The 26,256-nt window shown below is 41.7% G+C and overlaps 1 protein-coding gene across 2 annotated transcripts in view; it reads right to left on the bottom strand.

Moving 5' to 3' along the window:
- The window catches only part of CANX (calnexin), a 33,202-nt gene extending 7,229 nt beyond the window's left edge, over positions 1-25,973 (bottom strand). The window contains exons 1-11 of one of the 2 annotated variants that reach the window (XM_078067650.1): positions 25,799-25,973; positions 25,465-25,506; positions 9,824-10,000; positions 9,469-9,542; positions 8,732-8,790; positions 8,144-8,285; positions 7,522-7,603; positions 6,809-7,001; positions 4,379-4,568; positions 1,800-1,913; positions 1,348-1,504 (exon numbers count right to left, since the gene is read on the bottom strand). In XM_078067650.1, coding sequence (XP_077923776.1) covers positions 1,348-1,504; positions 1,800-1,913; positions 4,379-4,568; positions 6,809-7,001; positions 7,522-7,603; positions 8,144-8,285; positions 8,732-8,790; positions 9,469-9,542; positions 9,824-10,000 — 1,188 coding nt within the window. In that variant the 5' untranslated portion in view covers positions 25,465-25,506; positions 25,799-25,973. The remainder of the gene's footprint in view (positions 1-1,347; positions 1,505-1,799; positions 1,914-4,378; positions 4,569-6,808; positions 7,002-7,521; positions 7,604-8,143; positions 8,286-8,731; positions 8,791-9,468; positions 9,543-9,823; positions 10,001-25,464; positions 25,507-25,798) is intronic. The other variant, XM_036097103.2, reaches the window with a different exon arrangement.
- Positions 25,974-26,256: the final 283 nt, after the last annotated feature.

A 26,256-nucleotide genomic window follows, 5' to 3' on the forward strand; every position in this document is an offset into this window, starting at 1 on the left:
AACTAGCTCGAGGAATAGTTACCACACATACCCAGACACGCGCAAGGGTGATCACTGCAGCAAAGACTCTGAAAGCAAAAATGGGTGGAAGGCAATCCACCCAAATGGCCAACCACAGAACAGCTAAAGGGCGGTTTTAATTCAAGGGCAATTTTAATTTATCTCATTGCTTGAATACACAACTAAAAATACACTTACAAACAGAAAAGTATACACATAGCATATGCACAGAGACACACACCCATACCTTACATTTTAAAGGGGGACAGGGATGCCTGGATGGCTCAGTTGGTTGAATGTCTGACTCTTGATTTGGGCTCAGGTCGTGATCTTGGGGTCTTGAGATCAAGCCCCATGTCAGGCTCCACGCTCAGCCCGGAGATGGCTTAACACTCTCTCTCCCTCTCCCACCCCTCCCCACTGCATGCTCGTGCTTTTTCTCTGAAATAAATATTTTGTGAAAAATAAGATAAAGTAAAGGGGGACAAAGTGGAAATTAATGATGGCAAATCATGTGACTAAGACAGAGACCGAAGAGACCAAGGTCTGAGTGGTTACGTCTGCGGCAGAGCTGCAGCTTTATAACACCAGCATGTGTGCGGTCTTCTCACAGCTGAGATACCGAGGTGGAGCACTGGGCGGACTCGGGGTCAGGGAGCCCCCTCCCGTCTCCACGCCCTACCCACCGCACCCCACGGATCGCCAGTCTGGATCCAGTGGCTGCAACACCCCATACCACACAACAGCAGGGTGCCCAAATAACAAGCTTTCCATTTTTCTTTTCTGTTTTTAAACGCAAGTTACAAAGCAATTATGAAACCTCTTTCCAGTCCCTAGGTGTGTTTTTTCAACACCTAGCATATAAGCTCTCTCTCAATGCTGAAGTTTGTTTTTTGGGTTTTTGTTTTTTTTTTAGCTGGGCGTGGAGCCTAACACGGGGCTTCAAGTCACCACCCTGACTCTTGGGATTTGAGCTGAGATCAGGAGTTGGACTCTCAACTGACTGAGCCACCCAGGCACCCCTGAAGTTTTTTTTTTAAAAAGATTTTATTTATTTATTTGACAGAGACACAGCGAGAGAGGGAGCACAAGCAAGGGGAGTGGGAGAGGGAGAAGCAGGCTGCCCGTGGAGCAGGGAGCCCGATGTGGGGCTCGATCCCAGGACCCTGGGACCATAACCTGAGCCGAAGGCAGACGCCCAACGACTGAGCCACCCAGGCGCCCCTCAAGTTTGCTTTTAATTCAATTGTTTGAATACAGTGATCAACCACGCAGCCTCGCTATAGACAAAACTTCTATCCAAACAAACAGATCAATGAGGTAACTCAACCATCAGGAGGCACAAACCTGGTAGTTAGGATTGTCAATCATGGGAGGCTTCCATTTGCCCTTATAATTAGGGTTGTCAATCATAGGTCGCTGCCAGACACCACACCCAGGGGCCGACTCACACTTAGGGTTGGCAATCTGAGGAGCCTCCCACTCCCCATCCATATCTTCATCCCTGTGGAGACACAGACAAATTACAAATAGATTCTGTGATGCGGGACTAGGATGGCCACGCCGGGGCTCCCCTGAAATCCTGCAGTAATGCTTTCAGGGTCATTCTGTGTCACTGGAGTATCATCTTATTCCTGCATTTCCAGTAACAAGGGTTTTTCATGACAGATGCATTAAAGACAAACACGTAATTAAATTTGCTGAGCTCTACACTTAAGGTGGACACTTGGCTATATTTAATCATTAACTTTTACTTCAATAAAAAAGCAGTAATTTAAAAAGTTAACTGAAGCTCTTACCAATCCTCTGGCTTCTCCGCATCTGGATCAGGTACATATTCGGGCTCATCATCTAACCAGCCTTCAGGCTTTGTAGCTTCTTCATCTGGAATCTTAGCAGGGGCATCTTCATCCCTTAAACACAAAAGAAAAAGCTAATTATGACAACACTGACCGAAAAATCACAATGTGATCCCACGTTATGAATCTAAAACAGGGCAATCTGAAAATATTTCAGTCACACTTAATCTCAAAATTTAAAATAATTCCTCCTAGAAAATAGAAGAGAATAATTCATTCCTATGATAGTGGTCTAGTATTCAGAATAGAGAGCTCTTACAATTCAATAATAAAAAGACAACCCAACTTAAACACTGGCAAAGGATGTGAATAGACATTTCTCCAAAGATACACAAAGGGCCAACAAGCACACGAAATGATGTGTAACATCGTTAGCCATCAGGGAAGTGCCAATCAAAGCCCTAATAAGCGATCACTTCATGCCCACTAGGATGGCTGTAAGAAAAATGACTGATAAAAACAAGTGCTGGCGAGGATGTGGAGAAACCAGGACTCTCATAACGTTACTGGTGGGAAAGTTAAAAACAGCAGCAATTCTGTTCTAAGAGCAATGAAAATGCAGAACCATTCAAAATCTGTAACGACTGTTCATAGCAGCAGGACTCATAACCACTGCCAAAACAGGGAGACAACCTAAACGTCAGTCAACCGGGGAATGGATGAAGTGTGGCGGTTATCACACGATGGAGTATTATTCGCTCAGAAAAAGGAATGGAGTACGGTCACATGCTTCAACATGGATGAACCCTGAAGACATTATGCTCAGTGAAAGAAGCCAGACACAAAAGGTCATACATTACAGTATGCTACGTCCAGAATAGGTTAATCCAGAGATAGAAAGTAGTTTAGTGATTGCCAAGGGGCTGGTGGAAGGGGGAAACAGGAAGTAACCGCTTAATGGGTATGGATTTCTTTTTGGGTGATACAAATGTTCTGGAATTAGACAGTGAGGATGGTTCTGTGAATATACTGAACTGCTGAATTGTACCAATTAAGAGGGTGGATTTTAGTATGTGAATTGTAACTCAAACAATTACTCTTAAAATAAAAGTTCATCAAGTAACTAATTTCAAAGTTTTACACAGTTACTATGAAACATACCATATTAACAGGTAAGCAAAAACATCTTCTATCCTCTATCAGGATTATGCTTCTTTTTGACTCATGCTTGTTTTAAATTAATTGCATGAGAACATTGTATAACATTCAGCTGGCCCTTTTAATGAAGTAAACATTCACACTCCTACCCCCAAAATAAATCCGCTAGTTAAGGAGCCTGATACTAAAATAGGCTGAATCCAGATCTATGTTCATGAATACACAAATAAATTCAGCGTTTACACTAGTGCAGCATAAAAGTTCAGGTACACATACTTTAAGAAAGGAAAAACATCAGCTAGAATTTAACGGCTCTTTGTCACTTCCTGACATTTCTGAAAGTCACTGTATCGGAGTTCAAACACGGCCATACACAAGAGTACAACCCTGTTGTTCTCACTTTTCCTCACTCTCCAATTCGTATCCTACAAGAAAGGCTACACAGCGTATACTCAAGTTCACTCACACATGTCAAGCTCACTCCTACTCCTCTACTTTTGCACAAGCTGGGAATATCATTTCCCATCTTCACCATTTGCTTGACTCCTACCCGACTTCCAAGTCCCAGTTTGACTTGCTCTGCTCCAAGAAACCACCTCTGGACCAGGTATACTTGGTGCTCTGGTCACTTACTAATACCTACTATTAGATCACTCACCACATACATGCCAACTTCACCTGCCTATCTTACAACTGGACTGGGAGTCATGTGGGCAGCTGGTATCCCTGTGGCTTTGTATTCCATTGCCCAATACAGAGCAGAGATGTCTTGAGTGTTATTTAATGGGGAAAAGGTTATTTTTCAAATTAAAATTTAAAATTTCGGGGCACCTGGGTGGCTCCATTGGTTAAGCAACTGCCTTCGGCTCAGGTCATGATCTCAGGGTCCTGGGATCGAGCCCCACTTTGGGCTCCCTGCTCAGAGGGGAGCCCTCTCCCTCTACCCCTCCACCCCCCGACTTGTGCACGCATGAGTTCTCTCTCTCTCAAATAAATAAAAATTAAGCAGGGAGCCTGATACAGGGCTAGATCCCAAGACCCTGAGATCATGACCTGAGCCAAAGGCAGACGATTAACCAACTGAGCCACCTAGGCGCCCCAAAATCTTTAAAAAAATAAATAAAATTTCAAGACTTTCAAATGTTAATTCATAAAAGCACTGGAAGAGCCAGGCCAAGAAAGGTTCTGCTACAAACCACCCATGTTACCACAGGCAAACTCATCAACTTCAGCATTTTGTGGCTTGTAAAATGGTATTAGGCAATCCAGATGACCATTATTGCCCCTTTTCAGCTATAGTGGTCTCCATTTTTCCTACCATTTAGACAGCATCACAGATTACTGAAATTATGAGATCTCAGCCAACACTGAGTTGCTTAAGCCATGTGGAACATATGAAATGCTGCACTGCAAAGACTCACCAGTCATCTGGTTTGACAGCGTCGGGATCTGGTATTTTTGGTCTTTCATCCCAGTCCTCAGGCTTCTGGTCTTCTGGGTCCTCAATTTCACGCGAAGGATTTACAGGAGGAGTCATGTCATTTAGCAAATTTCCACTATTCACAACAGATTGGTCCACTAATATTTCAAAACTATTATCTGGATTCAAGACTGAAAAAAATGAAATGCAATTAAAAAAAAATAAATTAACCACTCATTCCCCAAGCTCTCTTTACCACAGCAGATCATATTTCTAATAGAAAACGGAAGCACAGAGTAATGACCTCAGGGTGTCAGTCAGAACATGGTCTTGGAGCCTTATGTAAGTTAACTGTCTCTTCCTTATTTGTAAATCATAAATGCTAGTTCCTCAGGATTTTAAAATTAAAGCAAATTATACATAAAATTTAAAATGCCAGAAGACTACTTATAGACATTAAAAACATCAAAACACCAAAGAACTCATGCAATAATAGTCTGACACAAATGGTTACACACCAGTCAACAGGCAAATAAGTTAATTTATTATAACCATCACCTTTGAGCAAAAAAAAAAAAAAAGCCCATTTCCTCATTTTTTGAATTGGTACTACTACCATATATGTCACCAAAATTTCAAAGTACACAAGCTTTTGATCTTATTTATTAAACCACATGTCTACTTACGGTTGTACTTCTGGAGTCCAGGGGAACTTTAAGTCCATAAAGGTATCTTAAGTGAGACTTCCTCTGAAGCCTGGATCCCACACCTAAATGTCTCACAGGCACCTGACTAAGTCCAGGCACATCCAGAATACTATGGAAAGCAAGGGGTGCCCATACCACTGACATCAGTGATCATGAGACCAGCAATTATCAGTCATATGTACTCTCACAGAGAGATTCCTACTTTTGTGAGGAGAGTGAAATATAGCACGTCCAACTTTTTTTTTAATTTATTTGAGAGGGAGAGAGAAAGCACGTGCATGTGTGCAAGGAGAGGGGCAGAAGGAGAGGGAAAGAGAGAATCCTCAAGCAACTCCCTGCTGAGCATAGAGCCAGACGCGGGGCTCAATCCCACGACTCCAAGATCATGACCTGAGTTGACATCAAGAGCCAGCCACTCGGGGAGCCTGGGTGGCTCAGTCGGTTAAGCGTCTGCCTTCGGCTCAGGTCATGATCCCAGGGTCCTGGGATCGAGCCCCGCATCGGGCTCCTTGCTCAGTGGGAAGCCTGCTTCTCCCTCTCCATCTCCCCCTGCTTGTGTTCCCTCTCTCGCTGTCTCTCTCTCTGTCAATTAAATAAATAAATAAAATCTTTAAAAAAAGAGCCAGCCACTCAACCGACTGAGCCACCCAGGCGCCCCTAGCACGTTCAACTTTTAATAAAACATTATGTGTGTTTATACACATATAGCCAAATACATACTACAATGTTGATATTTCAGATAATTTTAAATGTCTTTTGTTTTGCTTATTTCTAGCTTTTGAGTTCTATACAGAGCATGTGTTACTTTTGTTATACAGAAAAAAGGTTACTGTATTCTTTAGGAAAAGAGACATGTCCACATATACTCAAACCAGCAGGAAAAGCTTCATTAAAATAAAAAACACATTCCAGGGGCCCCTGGGTGGCTCAGTCAGTTAAGCAGCTGGCTCTTGGTTTCAGCTCAGGTCCTGGTCTCGAGCCCATGCCAGGCTCTGGGCTCAGTGCAGAGTGTGCTTGAGGATTTCTCTCTCTCTCTCCCTCTGCCTCTCACCTCCCTTGCACGGTCTCTCTCTCTTTCTCAAAAACAAACAAACAAATCCTTAAAAAATAATAATAATAAAATAAAAAATGCATTCCAACATCCAAATGATTAAACTCAACTCTAGGTGGTTCAGTCGGTTAAACGTCTTGATCCCAAGGGTCCTGGGATCAAGTCCCGCATCGGGCTCCTTGCTCAGCGGGGAGCCAGCTTCTCCCTGTGCCCTACCATTCCCCCTGCTTGTGCTCTCTCTGACAAATAAAATCTTAAACACACACACACACACACACACACAAACCCCAACTATCTAGGTATTGGAGCACCCAAAGTTCAATCGAAAGATAATTTGAAAAAAACGTACATATATTTCTATTGTGTCCCATTATTTAACATGTTATCAACAACAAAATACACAATGGGAGAAAATGAGGGGAATCAGCAAAGCTCTTTATGGAACATAAAAGCTTACTCTTAGAACGGTCTCAAACCCCACTTCTCAATTTAACCTACGGGAAAAGAAGCTTTTCTTAGCACTGAGAAATTAAGTCCTTTTTACCACTAAGATATTAAGTCAACAGAGACTCTTATTTGCAGGCGTGGGTCTTCTGTAGATGTGCGATCTTTAAATTAAACAGATGATAAATGTATAGTGCCATAAAACCCCCAAATTAATATGTTTTCTTACTTAATGTATAAAGATGTGTTTTCTTATCAGTAAAATAGGTCTTCAGATCTGCATCTGGCCTCTTGGCATGCTTTTCTTCATATATACCGGTTTTGGGGTTTTTGTGGCGGAAGATGAAGTGCAATTTATAGTCTTCTCCACATTTATCTGGACCAAACATAATCGTATAAGGGGTCTTGTCGTGGAACTGATCCTTCAGAAACAAAAATGAATTATTTTTAAGTGACTCAATCAAAGTGTTCAAAAGCAAACTTTCAAAGTATGCTATTTCCTCTAATAAAATCCCAAGTAAATTTTTGGCACCTTAAAGAAAAAGTTAATTCATTTACGAGGCTTATATAGATACCAGTGAAAAGGAATAACCAGAAATTACCAGAGAACTTTACATGAAGATATACGAAGGTACTTAAAAAAAAAAGAGTAATGCATGTATCTAGATAGTTACTGCTTCTTTCATAAAACAAACAAATAAGTTTTGCCAAAACTAAAAATTACACAGAACAGAAATCAGGGATAAGGCACGATGGCTTTGAAATTCACATTTCAAATAAAAACCAAAGAAGAGTCAAAGTCAATATTCCCAATCCTCTAAATATTTCAACAGTAGGAGAGGAGGCCTTCATTTTCCCAGGTCTTACAAGATTCTCTTTCCTTTTCTCTAAGATTCTCAAAAGACAATTGTGGGTGGCCACAAGGAAACAGGAAGGACCTACCAGGTTAAGTTCTGGGGTTTTGGAAAGCAGTTTCACGTAGGCACCGCCACATTCTATTCCATTTTGGAAATTAACCTCATATCTGATTTCAAAGAGAAAAGTAGAAAACCGTAAGGCATTCTGAAAGATCAAATTTCTTAATTTACTTCCCCTCTCCCCCATGTTTTATCACAGGTCATACTTTCATCCTTAAGAAAAATTCCATCTTCTATTGCTTTGAAGACTTTTTTTTTTTTAAGGTAATTTTTACACCCAACTGGGGCTCCAACTCACACCCCAAGATCAAGAGTTGCATGCTCTACCGACTGAGCCAGACAGGTGCCCCTCATTTTCTATTGCTTTTGAATGGCTACCCAACCACCCCCCAAATGTAAGTTAAAATAAAACAAAACTTTAATGCAGATTCCCAGTGTAAAATCCTGATCATTTGCTATCAGGAGAAAAATAAGTCAATCTGTTTCAAAAGAATTTACTGGGAAGGAAAAAAAATACTGGATTACAAGATACTTAAATACACCACAAACCCGCTACTGTAATATATAATTATTCTTGTAATTTTTTAGAGTAGAGTAATAATTTCCTGAGATCTGGGAAGTTTCTATCAAGCAAACATTTCACTCACTGAACAATGAGAGGCTTGGTATCAAACAGGAAGGGCTTGTTCAGTTTTGCAGAGATGGCATGATGCTTGGCCCGAGACACCAACACAAGCCCTTTATCACCTGGAAGCTTTGTTTCCTTCATTTCATCTACCTCCCACTTTCCTGTAAGACATCAGAAAAAAATCCACTTCCTAATTATGCCTTTGAAGATCCCTTAAATGGTAACAAGCAAAACTCCAAGTTGTGCACATCTATCATACTGGCAAATTTTTAACCTATTCCATTTACCTATGAGAGCTAGCCTATTAACCACACACACGTGACAAGTATTAGGATATGGTTTTTAAACCTGTAGCGTGTTCACTTCATCAATACCTAGAAAGACCTTCCATTTCCAATAGACAGCACCACAGGTGACACATTACCTCTCCATTTTATGGTGCAAAGCAGTCAACAGGTCTAACCCTATGAACACACAGACAGCAAAGCTTCCAACGAAAAATCTTAAAATGTATACATACTCTTTTCAAACCAGCCTTAAGAGACAATATAGAAACCACACGTGAAGCCTCAATCTGCTATTCTATGTAAATCAAATGGACTCTCACCGTCGTATTTGGCAATTTCATCATCAGTGTCATCCTTCTTAGCTTTGGATAAAATCCACCTGTAATTAAGACAAACCCCCAAATTAAGATTTAAACGACGGCTAGCCTGTGAAAAGAAACAATGTAAATACTAACAAAAGCAGATCTATCCAAGTCTTCTTAGCCTACTTAACCACTCCACTACTTTCAACTTTTAAATCTGCCACACATTCTATTCAACTCACAAACCTATAAGAAAAAGTACCAAACCCATGAAATAATTCCATTTTTTTTTTTTTTTTTAAGATTTTAGTTAGAGAGAGAGCACGCACAAGTGGGAAGGAGAGGGAGAGAGAATCTTAAGCAGACTATGCAAAGAGCATGGAACCTGACGCAGGGCTTGATCCCATGACTGTGACATCATGACCTGAGCTGAAACCAAGAGTCAGACGCTTAACCGACTGAGCCACCCCGGTGCCCCTCCACTCTTTTTAAGACTCAAGAGAAAAAAATTCCTCAGTTCAAAAGAACAATATATACGGTCAAGGGGGAAAGAGAAATGGAAATTAGACCCACATATTCTAAAAAACTTTTCTAAATGGACATGTTCTAAATTCTCCTAAATGAGCACGAACACTGGGGACATAAAATAGTTAAGACATTTTACTATATAAAATGCTATCCAAAAATGAATCCACTATCACATCATATTTACATGATGTTTGCCTCTAAGACATTTTCCCCTAAGAAACACTTACCCTGACAGAGTTCCTCTGTCAAAAGAATCAGCAAAATACACTTCCCCTGTTGGAACCGGAGCTTTGTAGGTGACCTGTATTAAATATAAAAATGTATCAAGAATTTCAATTTTCAGCATGATTCCCTTCTTAGTAAGATTTGCTTTCAATTATCCCAAATTTTTATAGCTGGCTCATGATTATATATATATATATATATATATATATATATATATATATAATTTATCATTGGCAACATATAAGAAAGGCTGCTATTTTAGCTGACTTTGCTTCCCCTTGGAAAAGGATCCAAATTTACCTTTATCTTTGACTATCTCAAGAGGTAAAACCAATAGATTCAAAGACCATTTCAAACCTTTGGAGAAGGAGGAACGCTAGAATCTGGTTTTGATTTGGAGTCTTCCACCTCTTCAATAACATCATCGAGGTCGTCCTCAATATCAATCATATCATCATCGTGTCCTTCATGAGCCTGAACGATAGTAGTTCCAAGGACCAGTAACATACACAGCAACCACTTCCCTTCCATCATCTACACATAAAAATATTAAAAAAAAGAGTACAATCAGTGAAATGTTATCACTTCCTTTTAAACATTTTATAAAGATCATTGACCCCTCTCTTATTTAAAATTAAGGCTTCCAAGGGACGCCTGGGTGGCTCAGTCGCTAAGCATCTGCCTTCGGCTCGGGTCATTATCCCGGGATCCTGGGATCGAGCCCCGCATGGGGCTCCCTGCTCAGCAGGAGGCCTGCTTCTCCCTCTCCCACTCCCCCTGCTTGTGTTCCCTCTCTCGCTGTCTCTCTCTCTCTGTCAAATAAATAAAATCTTTTAAAAAAATAAGTAAGTAAAATAAAATAAAAATAAAATTAAGGCTTTCAAATCAAAGCTAAAAGATCTTTATTGTGACTATTTTATTTTACAGATAAGGAAAGTGAGCCCAGGGGCGCCTGGGTGGCTCAGATGGTTAAGCGTCTGCCTTCGGCTCAGGTCATGATCCCAGGGTTCTGGGACTGAGTCCCGCATGGGGTTCCCTGCTAGGCGGGAAGCCTGCTTCTCCCTCTGCCTCTCTCTCTCTCTCTGACTCTCATGAATAAATAAATAAAATATTTAAAAAAAAAAAAAAAAAAAGGGAAAGTGAGCCCAGAGAGATGAAGAGGGTCTACCCAAAATCAGTTAGTTAAAAGACTGAATTTCAAGAAAATTCCAAAACGGAACTCAAAACAATTGTCCCCATATAGAATGTTGGCTACCCAGACCCAGGGTGTCTGAATGCAATTTCAAACTAACTGCTTGCATTTAAAGAGTTTGATGATGGACAAAAGCCTCTTCTGCATATTAATTTACAATTTACAATCACATGGTAACAGAAGAGCTGAATAGCCTCACATTAAAGATTTAATAGCTATTGTTCAAAGATCATCAAGTTTAGATATGGTTTTAAATTAGTGTTTTAAGACTCAACAAAAATATTAAACCAAGGACCAGCTACTTTTATCTTATTTTTCAAACACCTAGGTGCCTTGTGTCTTGTGTTAGACTGTCATGGGTGGCAGTGGGTCCTCTTCTCAAGGACCACAGATCTTTAAGATATAAAAGCTGAGTCCCATGGATGCACAACATGATTCAACAGTACGTAGTACAGTTTCAATTCTGCAAGATGAAAAGAGTTCTAGAGATGGATGGAGGTGATGAGTGCACAAGAATGTGAATATACTTTATACCACAGAACTGTACACTTAATAACACTGAAGATAGTAAGTCAACAACAAAAATTAATTTTTTAAAAAAGATAGTAAATCTTATGTGTTTTTAATTCAACAACAACAACAAAAAAAATTAAGAAAAAACATCTGAGCTTAATACTTCTGGTCTTTTGTTTACAACGGAGACCTTTATTTCTTAGGCAAAGTGCAAAAAGAAAAAGAAAAAAACCTGAAGGAGCTCCTTCGTAAACTTCGAATGGCCCCAATTCATAACCAATGCTGCCATTTTGACCAATTGAGTTTCTAGAAAAATGCAGATCAATTTATTCTAATGCTCAATTTAATGCCGAATTCCTTATAAACTTTATAATCCTTTATAGTGAGTAACCTGACACAAAGAACTAGATTTTCATGCATTATTTAGTGGTATTTCTTTACTTATGCATCTTAGGACTGTGTTCACAAAATGAAAGAAGGGAGAGACTGGATTCCTAAATGCTTAGCATTTAGTACAGAAAATAAAAGTGCTAAGTAAAATCATTCATTACCTTTTCTAGGACTCGTATTAGTTTTTAGAAAAAACTCTTAATGTCAACATTCTGCTTCAGTTTCTTATATACTTAAAAAATACAAGTAATCTCTCATTTATTCACTGGAAAGACCTCTGTTTTCTGCAATGGCATAGCAGTATTGCTGTTTGATTTACAACTTACTCTCTGAAACTAAACAGGCTGATTCAACCCTTTTATCTAAATCAATTTTATACAACTCCCAAGCTCTCTCTCATAGAAATAATGCTATAGGGGCACCTGGGTGGGTGGCTCAGTCGGTTAAGCATCTGACTTTGGTTCAGGTCATGATCCCAGGGTCCTGGGATGGAGGCCAGCTTCAGGCTCCGCACTCAGCATGCAATCTGCCTATCCCTCTCCCTCTGCTGCTCCACCCCCCTGGTGCGCAGGCTTTTTTCTTTTTAAAGATTATACTTATTTTGAGAGAGTGCGTGCAAGCGTGGGGAGAGGTAGAGGGAGAGAGAGAATCTCAAGCAGACTCCACGCTGAGCATGGAGCCCCACACGGGGTTTCATCTCAAGACCCTGAGATCATGACCTGAGCTAAAATCAAGAGTCGGAGGCTTAACTGACTTGAGCCACCCAGGTGCCCCTAAATAAATAAAATATTTAAAAAAGAAAAGAAAAGAAACAATGCTATAAATGGTGATTAGCTTCCCCGGTATAAGCTACAAAACCAAATTAGCCCCAAACACAGCTAAAACAGTATGTAGCTGACTTTTTCAAAGTAAATAAAATATGTTAAGACTAGTAGTAATTAAAAGTACAAAGCAATGGATTACTTAGAACAGAGTACTGGTGCTGGAACACCGCTGTCCAAGGAAAAAAACTAATCAGGGAGATGGTCTGGTGGGCTAACTACTTACCTTTAAAAAAGATAGGACTGATTTTTTTTTTTCCTCAATAAGTTTTAATGTGTTGATATATTGCTGCTATGGACTGAATTGTATTGCCCTGCCCAAGTTTGCATGATGAAGCCCTAACTCCCAATGGGACTGTATCTAGACACATGACCTTCAAGAGAGTACTTAAGGTTAAGAGGTCACAGGGTAGGTAGGGCCCTAATCCAGTGAAACTGCTGTCCACATGACACTAGGAGTGTTCATGCACAGAGGCGAGTCCACGTGAGGACACAGCCAGATGGCAGCTCTCTGCAAGCAGGAGAAACATCCTCACCAGAAGCCAAGCCTGACAACACCTTGATCTTGGACTTCCAGCCTCCAGAATTGAGAGAAAATAATTTCCTATTGTTTAAGACCCTGCCGCGGTATTCTATACAGCAGCCTGGGCAGACTGCAATAGCTCTCCTTTGGTTTTTAAGTACAATGTAGAGCCGTGTTTCCCAAACTTAAACAGCTATCAGCATCACGCGGGGGGCTTGCTGAAACAGACTACTGGGGCTCAGTCTGAGTTTCTGATTCAGTCCAGGCCTGGATTTTTACCTTTCTAACAAGTCCCAGGAACCACACTTTGAGAACCATCGCTTAGGGTTTATGAATAATCCATTTGGGCTCTGTTTTCCAGTTTATAAAGCACTTTCATGTACACTGCTCATGTAAACCTCCCGTGAGGTATTACTCTCATTTTATTTTACACGTTAGGAATCAAGACTTAATGAAATCAAAACAAACTACTTATTATCACAACTAATAAGTGAGACTCAAAGAATGCAAATCCTGTATTTCTATTACACGAGACAGAATGCTACTGTGTAGTTGCATACTGAGAAGGTATAACGGAACAGAAGACAGGAAGACCAGGCAGGAGGAGCCTTTAGGAGAGAGTGATCTGGAATGTCCGGGGGGGGGGGGGGGGTTTCCAGATAGGGTTAGTGAGGGCAGAGCAACTGCAGAACAGCGAGCCCAGGCTGTGGGTCAAGGAACAGGGGGAAAGAAGGCATCTGTGTTGGGGAGGCAGAGTGGTCCCCCTGCAAAGAAAACCGTTTTCAGAGAGCAGAAGGCTGGCTACCTGTCCTGTCAGGAACAACACAGAAAGTCTCTAGCAAGCTTCAGAAAATGCACTCCTCGCCCACTGCCGTTTCCTCTACACTCTGAGGTGCAGAACCTGGTTCTTTAGGGGAGAGAAGTGTGCAGGCATTCATCGGTTTCTTTCACATTATTCAGAAGGCTGTGGAACCTGTGAGGAGTCAGGCTCGCCAAACCATGCCTCTCAGAGCTCTTACACTTAATGAGCCTTACCCTCTGCCAGCTTTATATCTGCTGCGTTAACACCAGGAATTTGCCAATACCCCCCCCAAAATGCTACAGCCAATAGGTCTATTCTAGTTCCAAGAATCACCAGTAAGTCAGCTTAAATGTTCCAAGTTTTGTTAGAGATTTGTCCATACTTACAAAGAATTCAACAAGACGTTTTAAGGTGACCTTAATTCTCTGCTTTGTTAATGAAAATCCAACATTACCAAGACACAGAATCCCCCCCATCTTCTTTCAGTCCCCCTACACCAAATGGAATCCAAAAGGTAGCACTGACTGGGTGGGTATTTATACAGGATGTTGCACTACTATGCTTTCTAAAAGAAAACATAGGAAAAAATTTAGGTGATCTTGTGAGTTTTTATGTAAAACATTGAAAGTAAGATATATGGAAAGAAAAATCAACTCTGTGAGACTTAAGAGAATTAAAAGACAAATCAGACAAGAAGAAAATACCTGGAAAACACACATCTGATAACAGACTGGTTTCCAAAATGTACAAAGAACTCACACTCACCAATAAGAAAACACACCATCCAGTTACAAAATGGACAAAAAATTCTGAACAGATACCTCACCAAAGATACTCAGATGGAAAATAAGCATATGAAAAGATGCTCAATATCATTTGCCATTAGCTAACTGCAAATTAAAACCACAAGATACCAGCATGCGCATATTAGAATGGCCAAGATCCAAACACTGGCAAGGGTGTGAAGCCAACAGGAGCTCTCATTCATTGCTGGTGAAAATGCACAATAGCATACCCCCTCTGGAAGACAGTGTGGCAATTTCTTACAAAACTAAACGGAGTCTTACCATCTATTCAGCAATCATGTTCCTAGGTACTTGCCCAACTGACCTGAAAGCTTACAGATGCACAAAAGCCTGCACACCAGGATTTCTAGCAGCTTTACCTATAACCACCGCAAACTTGGAAGGATCAAAAATATCCTTCAATAGCTGTATGAATAAACAAACTGCACTGCAATAGTATTCAGCAACTCAAAGAAATGAGTTCTCAAGCCATACAAAGACTTGGACGAATTCTAAGTGCATATTGCTAAGTGAAAGAAGCCAGCCCGAGAGGGTGACGTGTTGTATAATTCCAGTTATAGGACATTCTGAAAAAAGCAAAACTACAGATACAGTAAAAAGATCAGTGGTTACCAGAGGTTTGGGGGAAGTGGTCAGGATGAACACATCAGCACAGGGTGATAATTCAGGCAGTGAGACTACTCTGTAGGATGCTATGATTATGGATCCATAACTCTATGCATTTGTCAAAACCCATGACACTTCACTGCACAGAGAATGAATCTCAATGGATGAAAATTTTAGAAAATCCTTTAGGTCAGGTGGCCCAAGGACAGCAACACAGGATGTGACAATTGTTCTGTGTTACAGATATATTAACCACCTCATTGGAAGGGATGGAGGGAAGATGCTGACCTACGTAACTTCAGAAACAAGTGGAATCTGTAAACCAGACGGTGCGAAAGCACTTTTCCAGCTGGTAAGTTACCCCCACAGGGACAGGTTAACAAAGCTGATGCTGCTGTATGCGTATGCTGGAACTGAACGAGTATATGGGTGGTGGATGGCGGGAGCCACGTTCTCACCACAGGGTGTGGGAACTGACGGGTAAGCAAAGGAAAGAGGCTGGAAGAGCCCCTACGGTAACGGGAGAGAGCTGGAGACATCAATGTAAACTCATGTTGTGGCTAATTTACAGAGGCTTACATACAGTAGTATTTATAGATAGGCGCATATATGCCCGTTAGTATGCACACGTTTCCTTCCTGTGTCACCTTGAGGGCCTAAAAGAAACTACATCTCTGTAGCAATAAATACACCTAGTACCGAGATCTTGATTTTTTTTTTTTTTTAAAGATTTTATTTATTTATTTGAGAGAGAGAATGAGACAGAGAGAGAGAGCATGAGAGATGGGAGGATCAGAGGGAGAAGCAGACTCCCTGCTGAGCAGGGAGTCCGATGCGGGACTCGATCCCGGGACTCCAGGATCATGACCTGAGCCGAAGGCAGTCGCTTAACCAACTGAGCCACCCAGGCGCCCCCGAGATCTTGATTTTTAATACCACCTCCAATTAAAGGGAACAGGGCCCTTTGGAAAAATGGCCAACTCTAGGATTGGGGCAGGAAATACACAAGGTGAGCCTGGAACATCTGACACTGCCAGGAGAGTGTTCAAAAAAGAAAACAAAAATAAAACACCCATAATGATGGGGGGGGCGGGTATGTCAAAGGAACACAAGAAAGAGTGCCCAGTGGCCAAAGTGGAACAGTTATGAGCAACAAAATAAGTGGTACTAGATAATACCCTGAAGTAGAAAATAAATATCCATGGATCTATACTGACACAAATATATGGGTAAAGAAATAAATGGGGAAGGAGAGACAAATTTCCCATGCAGAAATATTCCAACTAATCTATGCAGTTACTCCTCCTTCAAGGAAGGAGAGCCTAACTCCCCACTCCTTAACGTGTGCGTGGCTGCACCAGGTGATGTCCTCCCTAAGAGCACACAGTATGGGAAGGGGGAGAGGGGGGGGGAACTTTACACTGGAGAAACCTGGCAAAAACTATCTCACCCAGGTGACCAAGGTCAACATCAACAGTGAGAGGTCATGTTGATAGTATGTACCCTTGACACAATGTGATGAAAAAAGGACTTTAACCTCCGTGGTCTTCCTCCCAAAAATCCATTATCCCCAGTCTAATCATGAGAAAAACACAAATCAAAATCCCAATAGAAGGACATTCTACAAAACATCCTAACCAGTAGTCCTCAAAAATGTCACGGTCATCAAAACTACGGAAAATCTAAAGAACGGTCACAGCCAAGGAGAGCCTAAAGAAATATGACTAAATGTAATGTATCCTGGAACAGAAAAAGGACAACGGGTAAAAACAAAGAAAATCTGAATTAAAGAAAACTTTAGTTAATATTTATGTATCAATATTGGTTCATTAATTGTAACAAACGTTCTGCACTAATTTAAGTTGTAAATAGTAGGGGAAACTGGGATTCCTCTGTGCTATCTTCATAATTTTTCTGTAAATCTAAAACTATTCTAAAAATTAATTAAAAAAAAAAAAGATGTTCCACGATTATGCTTCAAATGTTTGATCTCCCACCCCTTCAAAAATATCCTGGGGCTGAAATATACCAAAGGAATCTAGTCTAGCTCTCCTTTTTGACAAGACTAAGGTCCAGAGACCGACTTGCCAACAAGCAGTTATTGGCAGAATCAGGATCAGAAGCCAAGGTTCCTGCATCCCGGTGCAGTGCACCCTACTTGGTAATTCTACAAATGCTTTTGTCTGAAAGACACAACGTGATTTTCCACATATTTTAGCATCTAGAAGGATTTCAGGTTTTTTTCCTCCCTTTTAAAGTCTTCATTTGTCTTTACGCTGACAGAATCCTAAGCAGAGAGCATACTTCTGTCACTTTGCTTTCCTGGTTCTAAGATTATCAATAGGAAATATATAACAAGGAGTTCAACAACAAAGCAAGAATGCTTTTAGAAAACAAACAGCACACACACACACACACACAGCCCCCCCCAACTTCCCCTGAGCCACAGGGCAAGTGGTTCCTAGATTTGGAAGGTTCAGGAGTAAAAGTGAATAAAGAAATTACCTTTTTAATTTTTTTTCAAAGATTTCATTTAGTTATTTGACAGAGAGAGAGAGAGCGGAAGAGGGAACACAAGCAGGGGGAGTGGGAGAGGGAGAAGCAGGCTTCCTGCCAAGCAGGGAGCCCGATGTGGGACTCAATCCCAGGACCCTGGGACCATGACCTGAGCCGAAGGCAGACGCTTAACGACTGAGCCACCCAGGCGCCCTTAACCGAGAAACATTTTCCCGTAATAAAGAAACACTGACCACATTTGCTAAAATTCTCTTCTGTTTCACAGTTCATGCTAAGAGGTATCATCAGCTCCTCAAGGGCAAGGTTTCCCGCATTCCTGCATGCCATTACAGCAGTCCGGTCCCCCACCCCCGACTTTAAGCCATTATATTCTTAGACCACTTCATTTTCTGGTTTTCTTTCAGGGGCCATCTTCTCTCCTTGTCTCTCGTAATTTTTATCACTGCAAGACTCTTACCTTAAACTCTACAGCAAAGTCCCTCTGAGCCAGGATGCAAATGCTGGGTGAATGCATGACCTGTAACTAGCTCAGTGCTACAAGAAAAAGTTTCACAGTGGGCTGCTTAAATTCCTATCTTAGTCAAATTATAATCACTACAGGTATGGACCTCCAGGACAGCCCACAAGTAAAAAACAAAAGCACAAACAAGAAAATCTTTTAACATCTATGAATCTACTGAAGTGGACAACTTGTCTCAAAAATGCCCTTAAGTTATATACAAATGTGAGTTTTGTGTGGCTCTGTCTTAAGATATCCTTTAATGTAAGCAAAGACTAAGTCAATAAAAACCCCAAAATACTATGGGGGCCAACACCATATGATCCAAGTTCTGATTTCTGTTAATCTAGACCTAAAAACAAAACCTATGGAGCGCCTGGATGGCTCAGTTGGTTACGCATCTGACTCCTGATAGGCATCTTTTTTTTTTTTTTTTAAGTATTTATTTATTTGACAGAGAGAGACACAGTGAGAGAGGGAACACAAGCAGGGGGAGTAGGAGAGGGAGAAGCAGGCTTCCTGCGGAGCAGGGAGCCCGATGCGGGGCTCGATTCCAGGACCCTGGGATCATGACCTGAGCAGAAGGCAGACACTTAACGACTGAACCACCCAGGCGCCCCGATAGGCATCTGACTCTAGATTTCGGCTGGGGTCCTGATCCCAGGGTAGGGAGATCGAGCCCCAAACCAGGCTCCCCATTCAGCAGGCGTCTGCTTAAGATTCTCTCCCTCTCCTTCTGCCCCTCTCCATGCTTGCAAGCGCACGTGCTCTCTTTCAAATAAATAAATCTTTAAAAAATAAAATAAAAAATAAAAATAAAACCTACAATATCTAGGCTCTAGAGAAATCAACAGACTGCATATCCTTCAAATCCTCATCAATCAATCAACTGGACTTCTCATAAAAGCTGGGTGGCAGAGTTCAAAAGTGTTTTCTGGCAATCACAGGCTTAGATTGGGAATTATGTATTACAAACGGGTTAAAGGAGAAAACCATCTAATGCCCATCAGAAAACCTGGCTAGAGTGAAACACTAAACCAATGTTTGCTGATGGCATCCAATTCCACGACTGCCAAGTAGGTATCAAATATAAAAAAAAAAAAAGTCGGTCTCTGACCTTCAGGAACTCAATCTATAATATGGTGTCCATAAAGTCTGGAAACATAAGAGGCAAAGGGATTAAAAAAAAAATCTGGAAACAAAAATATTTTATAGATTAAAAGTGACCTCGAGGACATTATGTATACTCGCCTATGTTTTCAGAGTTTATGAATATACTGTAGTATTAGTTCTACAAATCAATTTTGGGGGGTTTTGGTCAATATCAAAATAAACTCGTAATATTATAACCTATCTTTTCTTTATCTAACTTGCAAAAAATGCACAGGTTTGTTAGTACCACTTAAGACTCATGCTAGTATTCTCTTTCTACAAAAATAATGCCAAAAAAGTAACAATTTCAAAAATGAATTCTCAACATGACAAAATTGCACAGAATACTGTATACATACACACACACATGCATGCAAATCCTGGTAAATTATGAATAAGGTCTGTAGATTATACCAAAGTCAATTTTCTGGATTTGAGATTGTACTATATGTTATGTAGATGATACCACTGGGGGGACGCCTGGGTGGCTCAATCAGTTGGGTGTCTGACTCTGGATCTTGGCTCAGGTCTTGATCTCAGGGTCATGAGTTCGAGCCCAGCACTGGGTTCCACAATGGGCATGGAGCCTACTTAAAAAAAAAAAAAAAAAAAAAGATGATGCTACCATTGGGGGAAGCTGGGTGATGGGTACCAGGGACTGCTCTGTACTATTTTTGCAACTTCTTACAGGTCTATGATTAGTTCAAAATTAAATGCTTTTTTAAAATGATGTATACTGGATCAACGAAGATGACACTTTAGACTTGAGCAAAGTTGTCCAGACACCAGCTTTAAACTGACCTACTTCTGTAAAGCATGAAATTATAAAGGAAGACTGAGAAACGTGAGCTGGATGAGAAATTTGAACTTGAAGAGGTCAAGTCTTTCTCTTTTCCTTCCAGTTTATAAGGGTTTTGTTTTTGGTAATCGAATGTAATTATCTATCTATATCCAGGCCAGAGTATCTCCAGCCTCTGGGTTCGCATGGACAAACATACACAAAACCAAGAAAGCAGGAATGAAACACATGTACGTTTAATCTATACTATTATATATATGATTTCTGGCTTGCTTCCCAATTTCCCAAGGACAGAGCAAAAAGTCCAACTCTCAAAATCTCAGGGACAGGAGGCTTCAAGAGCACCTAATCTACTCACTTTTAATACTGCAGTCCATGCTTTTTAACTTTTAAAAGAGTGAATTCATTTCGACTTCTAGAGACGGGAATTTCCTATCTTAAAACTGCCGATTCAGAAAAGTAATTCCTGATAACCCAAGGCCGTACAGTGCACGTGGTTGGTGTAACCTGTCATGTCAGAGAAACCTGGGCTCCAGACTCCCCTGCTCCTCTATCTGGCCCTGCTCAGCTTACTGAGCTCCCAGGAGTCTTCTTTCCCTATTTTACAGATGTGGGTAATAGTACTACTGGCAGGAAGGCCTGCTGTGAAAATAGAAAAAAATAATACAAAGTCTATCAGAGTCCAGGACTTTATAGGTAGGTATATGCAAATAGTTTGTTCTTGGATGCACAATTAGTACAATCAGAGTGAATACACCTTCAGTTCTCATAGTAGACCCATAGGTCTAATACATCTGCCTCCTCCTCCAACGTTTTTCAGCAAAGCTGAATAATTTTGCATAGCCAGAAAAACTTGCTTTCCTCTAATCACACTATATGACTTCTTAACTCTTCCTTGCAATGGTGTCTCTATAATTTTAGCATTTGTGTACAGAAATGTCCCATGTTTATCTGTGATTTTTTTCCTGCTTAGTCACTGATTTCTGTTCATGAATTCTCCAAAATTCAATTTATTTCTGGTTAATTGTAATTCTGTTCTCAGCACATTCTGAAAAAAGACAATCCCAATTATTTTACTACATACATTTAATAATGTACATGAGACTTCACCTGAACACGTAATATCTTATTTAACAGAAACAGACAAATCTGCATTGAATTTCAGCAAATCCGGACAACCACTTAGATCTTTAGGAATAGGCACACTAAAAAAATAGTAAATTTGCACCCTGTAAGGCACAAAACTTTATTCTGAATAAGGGTCTATTTAGGAAAAAGAAGATCCTTAAAACAAATGGAGGCTTATATTATTGTTTTTAAGTTTATTAAATTTAAATTTTTATATTTTATCAAGTCTAGTCTATTTTTTTTTTCATAAGAAATATTGGTCTGGGGCACCTGGCTGCTCAGTCAGTAGAGTATGCAACTCTTGATCACAGGGTCATGAGCTCAAGCTCCATGCTGGGCGCAGTGCTTACGTTAAAAAAAATACGTATTTTGGTCTATGGTTTTCTTTTCTTGGGAAGTCTTTGTCTGGTCTTAGTATTTGAGGAATACTGACCTTACTAAATGGGTTGAGAAGTACTCTCTCTCTTCTATTCTTCAAAAGAGTTTGTGGAAGGATTGCTATTAATTCTTCCCTAGGTTTCTGAATGAATTCACCAATGAAGCCATTTGGTTCTCAGCTTTTATTTGTGGGACTTTGTTTCTTAAAAGAAGTTAGGAAATTTCAACTCTAAGTCCTGTAATCCATCTGAAATTAGAAAGAGGAACAGAAGAAATCCCCAGGAAGGGACTATTTGTCTCTTCATCAGGTTGAGGAAGTTCTTTCTATTCCCAGTTTGTTGAGTATTTTTATCATGAAAGGGAGCTGCATTTTGTCAAATGCTTTTTTGTGTCTACTGAGATGTGGTTTTTGTCCTTTATTAATGTAGTGTGCTACATTCATTATTGTATGTTCAACCAACCTTGCATTCCTGGGATAAATCCCAGTTGGCATGGTGTATAGTCCTTTTTATATGGTGCTGGATTCCATTTGCTAGCATTTTGAGGGTTTTTGCACCTATTTTCATCAAAGAGAGAGGTCTACAGTTTTCTTGTGAAGTCTCTGGTTTTGGTATCACGGTAATACTGGCCTCATAGAATGAGTGGGAAGTGTGCTCTCTTCTATTTTTGGAAGAGTTTGTGAATGACTGATGTTAATTCTTGTTTTAAGTATTTGGTAGATTTAACCAGTAAAGCCATTTGGTTCCTGGCTTTTCTTTGTGGGACTTGTCTCTTAAAAGAAGTTAAGGTATTTCAAATAATTCCTTTAATCCATGAGAAATTAGAAAGAGGAAAAGAAGAAATAACCTAGCTAATGTTCTTGTTCAAAAAAAAAAAAAAAGTGATTTTTTTTTTTTTTAAGGCAGCATATAATAGGAAATGAGGCAGTCTTTCTTTCATGCAGGTTATCCACTCATCTATTAATATACCCTTTTCAAAATGTTGGTCTTATGGGGTTTAAGTATCTTGGGTTGTCTAACTTAATCCTCACAAGAACCCCAGGAGGTTTGATCACCCTCAGCTGACACAGGAGAAAACTAAAGCTAAGAGAAATTACAGAAACTGTCCGAGGTCACAGTTGGACATACAGCGGTATATATGAGCAGGAGCTCAGAAGTCACAATCCCTCCTGGATATCCAGTAACTTGGCCCACTGAGTGAACTACTAACTTCAGGGCCCTCAGTTTCTTCAGCTCTTAGATGAGAACAACAACACTATATACTTCTTAGGGTCACTGTATAAACAAAATGCACGTGCCCGGCTTACAGGACATACGAGCAACGCTAGCAGTGATTTCTACTATTACTAGGTATTGCCCAGTGATACCATGTAAGTCTTAATGGTTCTAAAACTCTAAGTTTTAAGGCAAGTAAGAAATTTTAAGCCTTAAATTGGAAAGGAACCAGTTAAAAGGGATTTGATTCCAGTCACAGATGAACCATTTTACTACTCTTTATACCTTCTCACTGTATTACACATGCATCTAGTCAAAAAGTAAAAGCATTTAAGAAGGGGGAACTACATAAAACATGATCTTTATTGGGAATGCTCAACCATTTAAAAATATATCTATACTACCTTGTTTACAGTTTTGAATTTTGTTTTTCGTTGACTGGAACATAATTGGTTTTTCCATAGCACTTTCTTTTTTCCTATAACCTAAGTAGGTTTAACATGTGAATACTCAGAGTACATTGCTGAAGATCCTCTAAATTCTTAAAAAAAAAAAAAATCTCCAACTAGGTTTCACAGCTCACAGTTAAGCTTAATTTAAAAGTACATCTGCTGCAGTCAGAGGCGCCCGGGTGGCTCAGTCGTTAAGCGTCTGCCTTCGGCTCAGGTCATGGTCCCAGGGTCCTGGGATCGAGCCCCATGTCAGGCTCCCTGCTCAGTGGAGAGTCTGCTTCTCCCTCTGTCCCCTCATCCCCCGCTCATGCTCTCTCTCGCTCTCTCTCTCTCTCTCTCAAATAAATTAAATCTTTAAAAAGAAAAAAAATAAAATAAAAAATAAAAGTACATCTGCTGCAGTTAAAAAAGCACCCAACTAGCAGTACTTTCCCGATGCAGTTCTACAGCGAGCTATATGGGTTACAACTATGTTTGGGCCCTTTTATTTTCCCCAGGAGTTGTTATGGACTGCCAGTTCTGTCTGCACAGTGCAGCACACTGTTCAAAGTAGTTCCCTGTTCCCCATCTTATTTGTCCCTCCCAGTGGCCCCCGAAAGTTGAGGCAGCCAGGAGACTTCCCATTTCCATTTTAAAGATGGGGAAACCAAGGTGGTTCATAAGCTAGTTACTTACCATGCTGGGCCTGGAATTCAAGACTCTGCATTCTGCTTACCAACGGTCATTTTGTCCCTGAAGCTATCTCGCAGGGCAAAGCGAACTCTCATGAAAGGATGCAAGAGCATGATTGCCAAAACGGCAGCAACAGCTTCTGCCTAAACGTTTACCTCTCATGGTTCTTGGGAGATAATGTGTTAGTTGAACTGTCTGTCCGGTTAATATAGTTAGGTGGAGCGGGATGCTAACACCCGTTTTCAGATAGGTCAGAAAGTCTGTCGTTGTAGGACTCGTTCACTCCAATACATAGTTCATTCACTCTAGCCTCCTCACGATCCAGTTACCAGGTTTGCTGGCTTGTGCACTCTAGGATGGTGCAAAGAACTCCCACACAGTGCTTTACCTCTGTTCCGAGTCTGCTCTAAGTATAATTACAGCAAGCGTACAACATGGCAGTGATTCTATTCATGACCCTCGAACAATGCGGGAAAAGCTAAGCTACAGAATGATTTCAAAACTCAACACAATTCTTCTCTTAAAAACAACAGAAGTCTACTCGTTAAAAAATTAAACAAAATGTTCCATTTCTTAAATTAGAGGTAGAGAGACTTAACTGTGGCTCACCTTTGTCCTCACAAGCTTTTAATATTCAGCTCAGTTTAACTTCCCTCAACCAGCATTCACGTGTGCCAAGCCCAGCAGTTGACCCACTAGATCCATTTCTCCCTCCCATTACTGTAAATGTAGTTTCAGCCAGAAACCAATATTGCACTGTATGTTAACTAAAATTTGAATTAAAAATAAGTAAGTAAATGTGACTTCAGATACTGGTAAACAGGGGCTGGTTCAAAGCGCAGGATGTGAGTGTAGTGGACCAAGAGCATTTGGATTATAGTAACTTAATGCAATCAATATTTATACAACAGTTATGATGTGTCAGACCTCCCTATCTTATTGTACACCCAATTTAATTCTAACAACAACTCCATCAGGTATTATGATGTCCATTATTTGGGGAGAACTAGGACACAGAGGGTAAGTAAATTGCCTAAGTTCACACAACAACAAATGGGCCATAAAGGGCTCGAACCAGGGCGGTAACCTTAACCCCTACACCAAAACTGCCCTGCCCTCAACTATAATCCCCAACGTGATCGTAAAATTAATGGCATGACCTTGGGCCTGTCATTTCATAGCTCTGGGTCTCAGCTTCCTCCACCATAAAACGCCATGCCCTTAGTGGGCTTTTGGGTGCTATCCTGCTTTTAAAAATGTCCACTGAATTCCCGACTGGATTACTCCCCACCCCCGAATAGGTGTAAACGTTAAGGCTGAAGTTCTTCAACCCAGGCGTGTTCTGGCACATTCTCTACCCTCTTCGGGGTGCCAGGCTTCGGTCTCCGCTTTGCGGTTTTATTTTCCAGTTCTGAACCTGTGATGCTGCTAATCCCAGACACTCGCTCCCGGTCTGGTACCATCTTCTCCCGCTGCTACGAGTACGGACTAGGCCCTGCCCCCCTGCAGACCTTCCCCGTTCGCTCCGACCCACCTCGCGGCTTCCCGGGCAGCCAGTAAAAGGCCTCCGAAAGCCCTAGAAGCAAAGCCATAGGAAGAAGTTAGCTACCCAGAGGTCAAGGGAGCCTCTAGGGCACCTGCCACGCCTCCCGACCCCGGCGGCGCGGCCTGGGCCCGGCTCCCCACACCAGGCTGCCCGCGTCGGGCCTCGTCCCTCCCGGCCGGCGCGTCTGCTGGGGCCTGGGCCCTCACACCCAGCCCGACCCCCTCGGCCCCGGCCACGCCCGGCCCTGGGGCCGCCGCGCCGCGCACCCAGGCCCCCCGAGGTCCTCACAGGCCCGAGGACACGCGCGGGCCTCCTGCCTCACCTCGAGTTTTACGGGGTCCGCCGGCGGCGCCCGCGCCTCCACCCGCCCGCACACCTGGCCCGCGCTGCAGTGGAGACAGCGGCAGAGGCGGCCCGACCGTCACGTGCCGCAGAACCAAGAGGCCTCGGCTACCGCTGCTGCCGCGCGAGCGAGCCCCACCGCGCGGAGCCCGGCCCTGCGTCCGCCCCTCGCTCCTGAGTAGCTAGGGCCAGCGCCAAGTCCCGCCCCCTTACGCAAGCTCCGGAATTTGGTTGGCCGGTGTGGCCATCGCTCTCTGCACCTTCCCATACGCCCCCTAGGGCTATTCTTCGTGGAGTGTGGGGATTGGCTGGGAGTGAGGCAGGAAGTGGCTGTTGGTTGGGCGGGAGGGAAGGGGCGGGCCGCCGCGGAATCGGGAACCTGGGGCGCGCGCGCCCTGGGGCGGGGCTGGCCGGGCAGTTGTTCCGGCGCCCGGTTGC

This window comes from Halichoerus grypus, chromosome 2, assembly GCF_964656455.1.
Source record: "Halichoerus grypus chromosome 2, mHalGry1.hap1.1, whole genome shotgun sequence".
NCBI lineage: Eukaryota > Metazoa > Chordata > Mammalia > Carnivora > Phocidae > Halichoerus > Halichoerus grypus.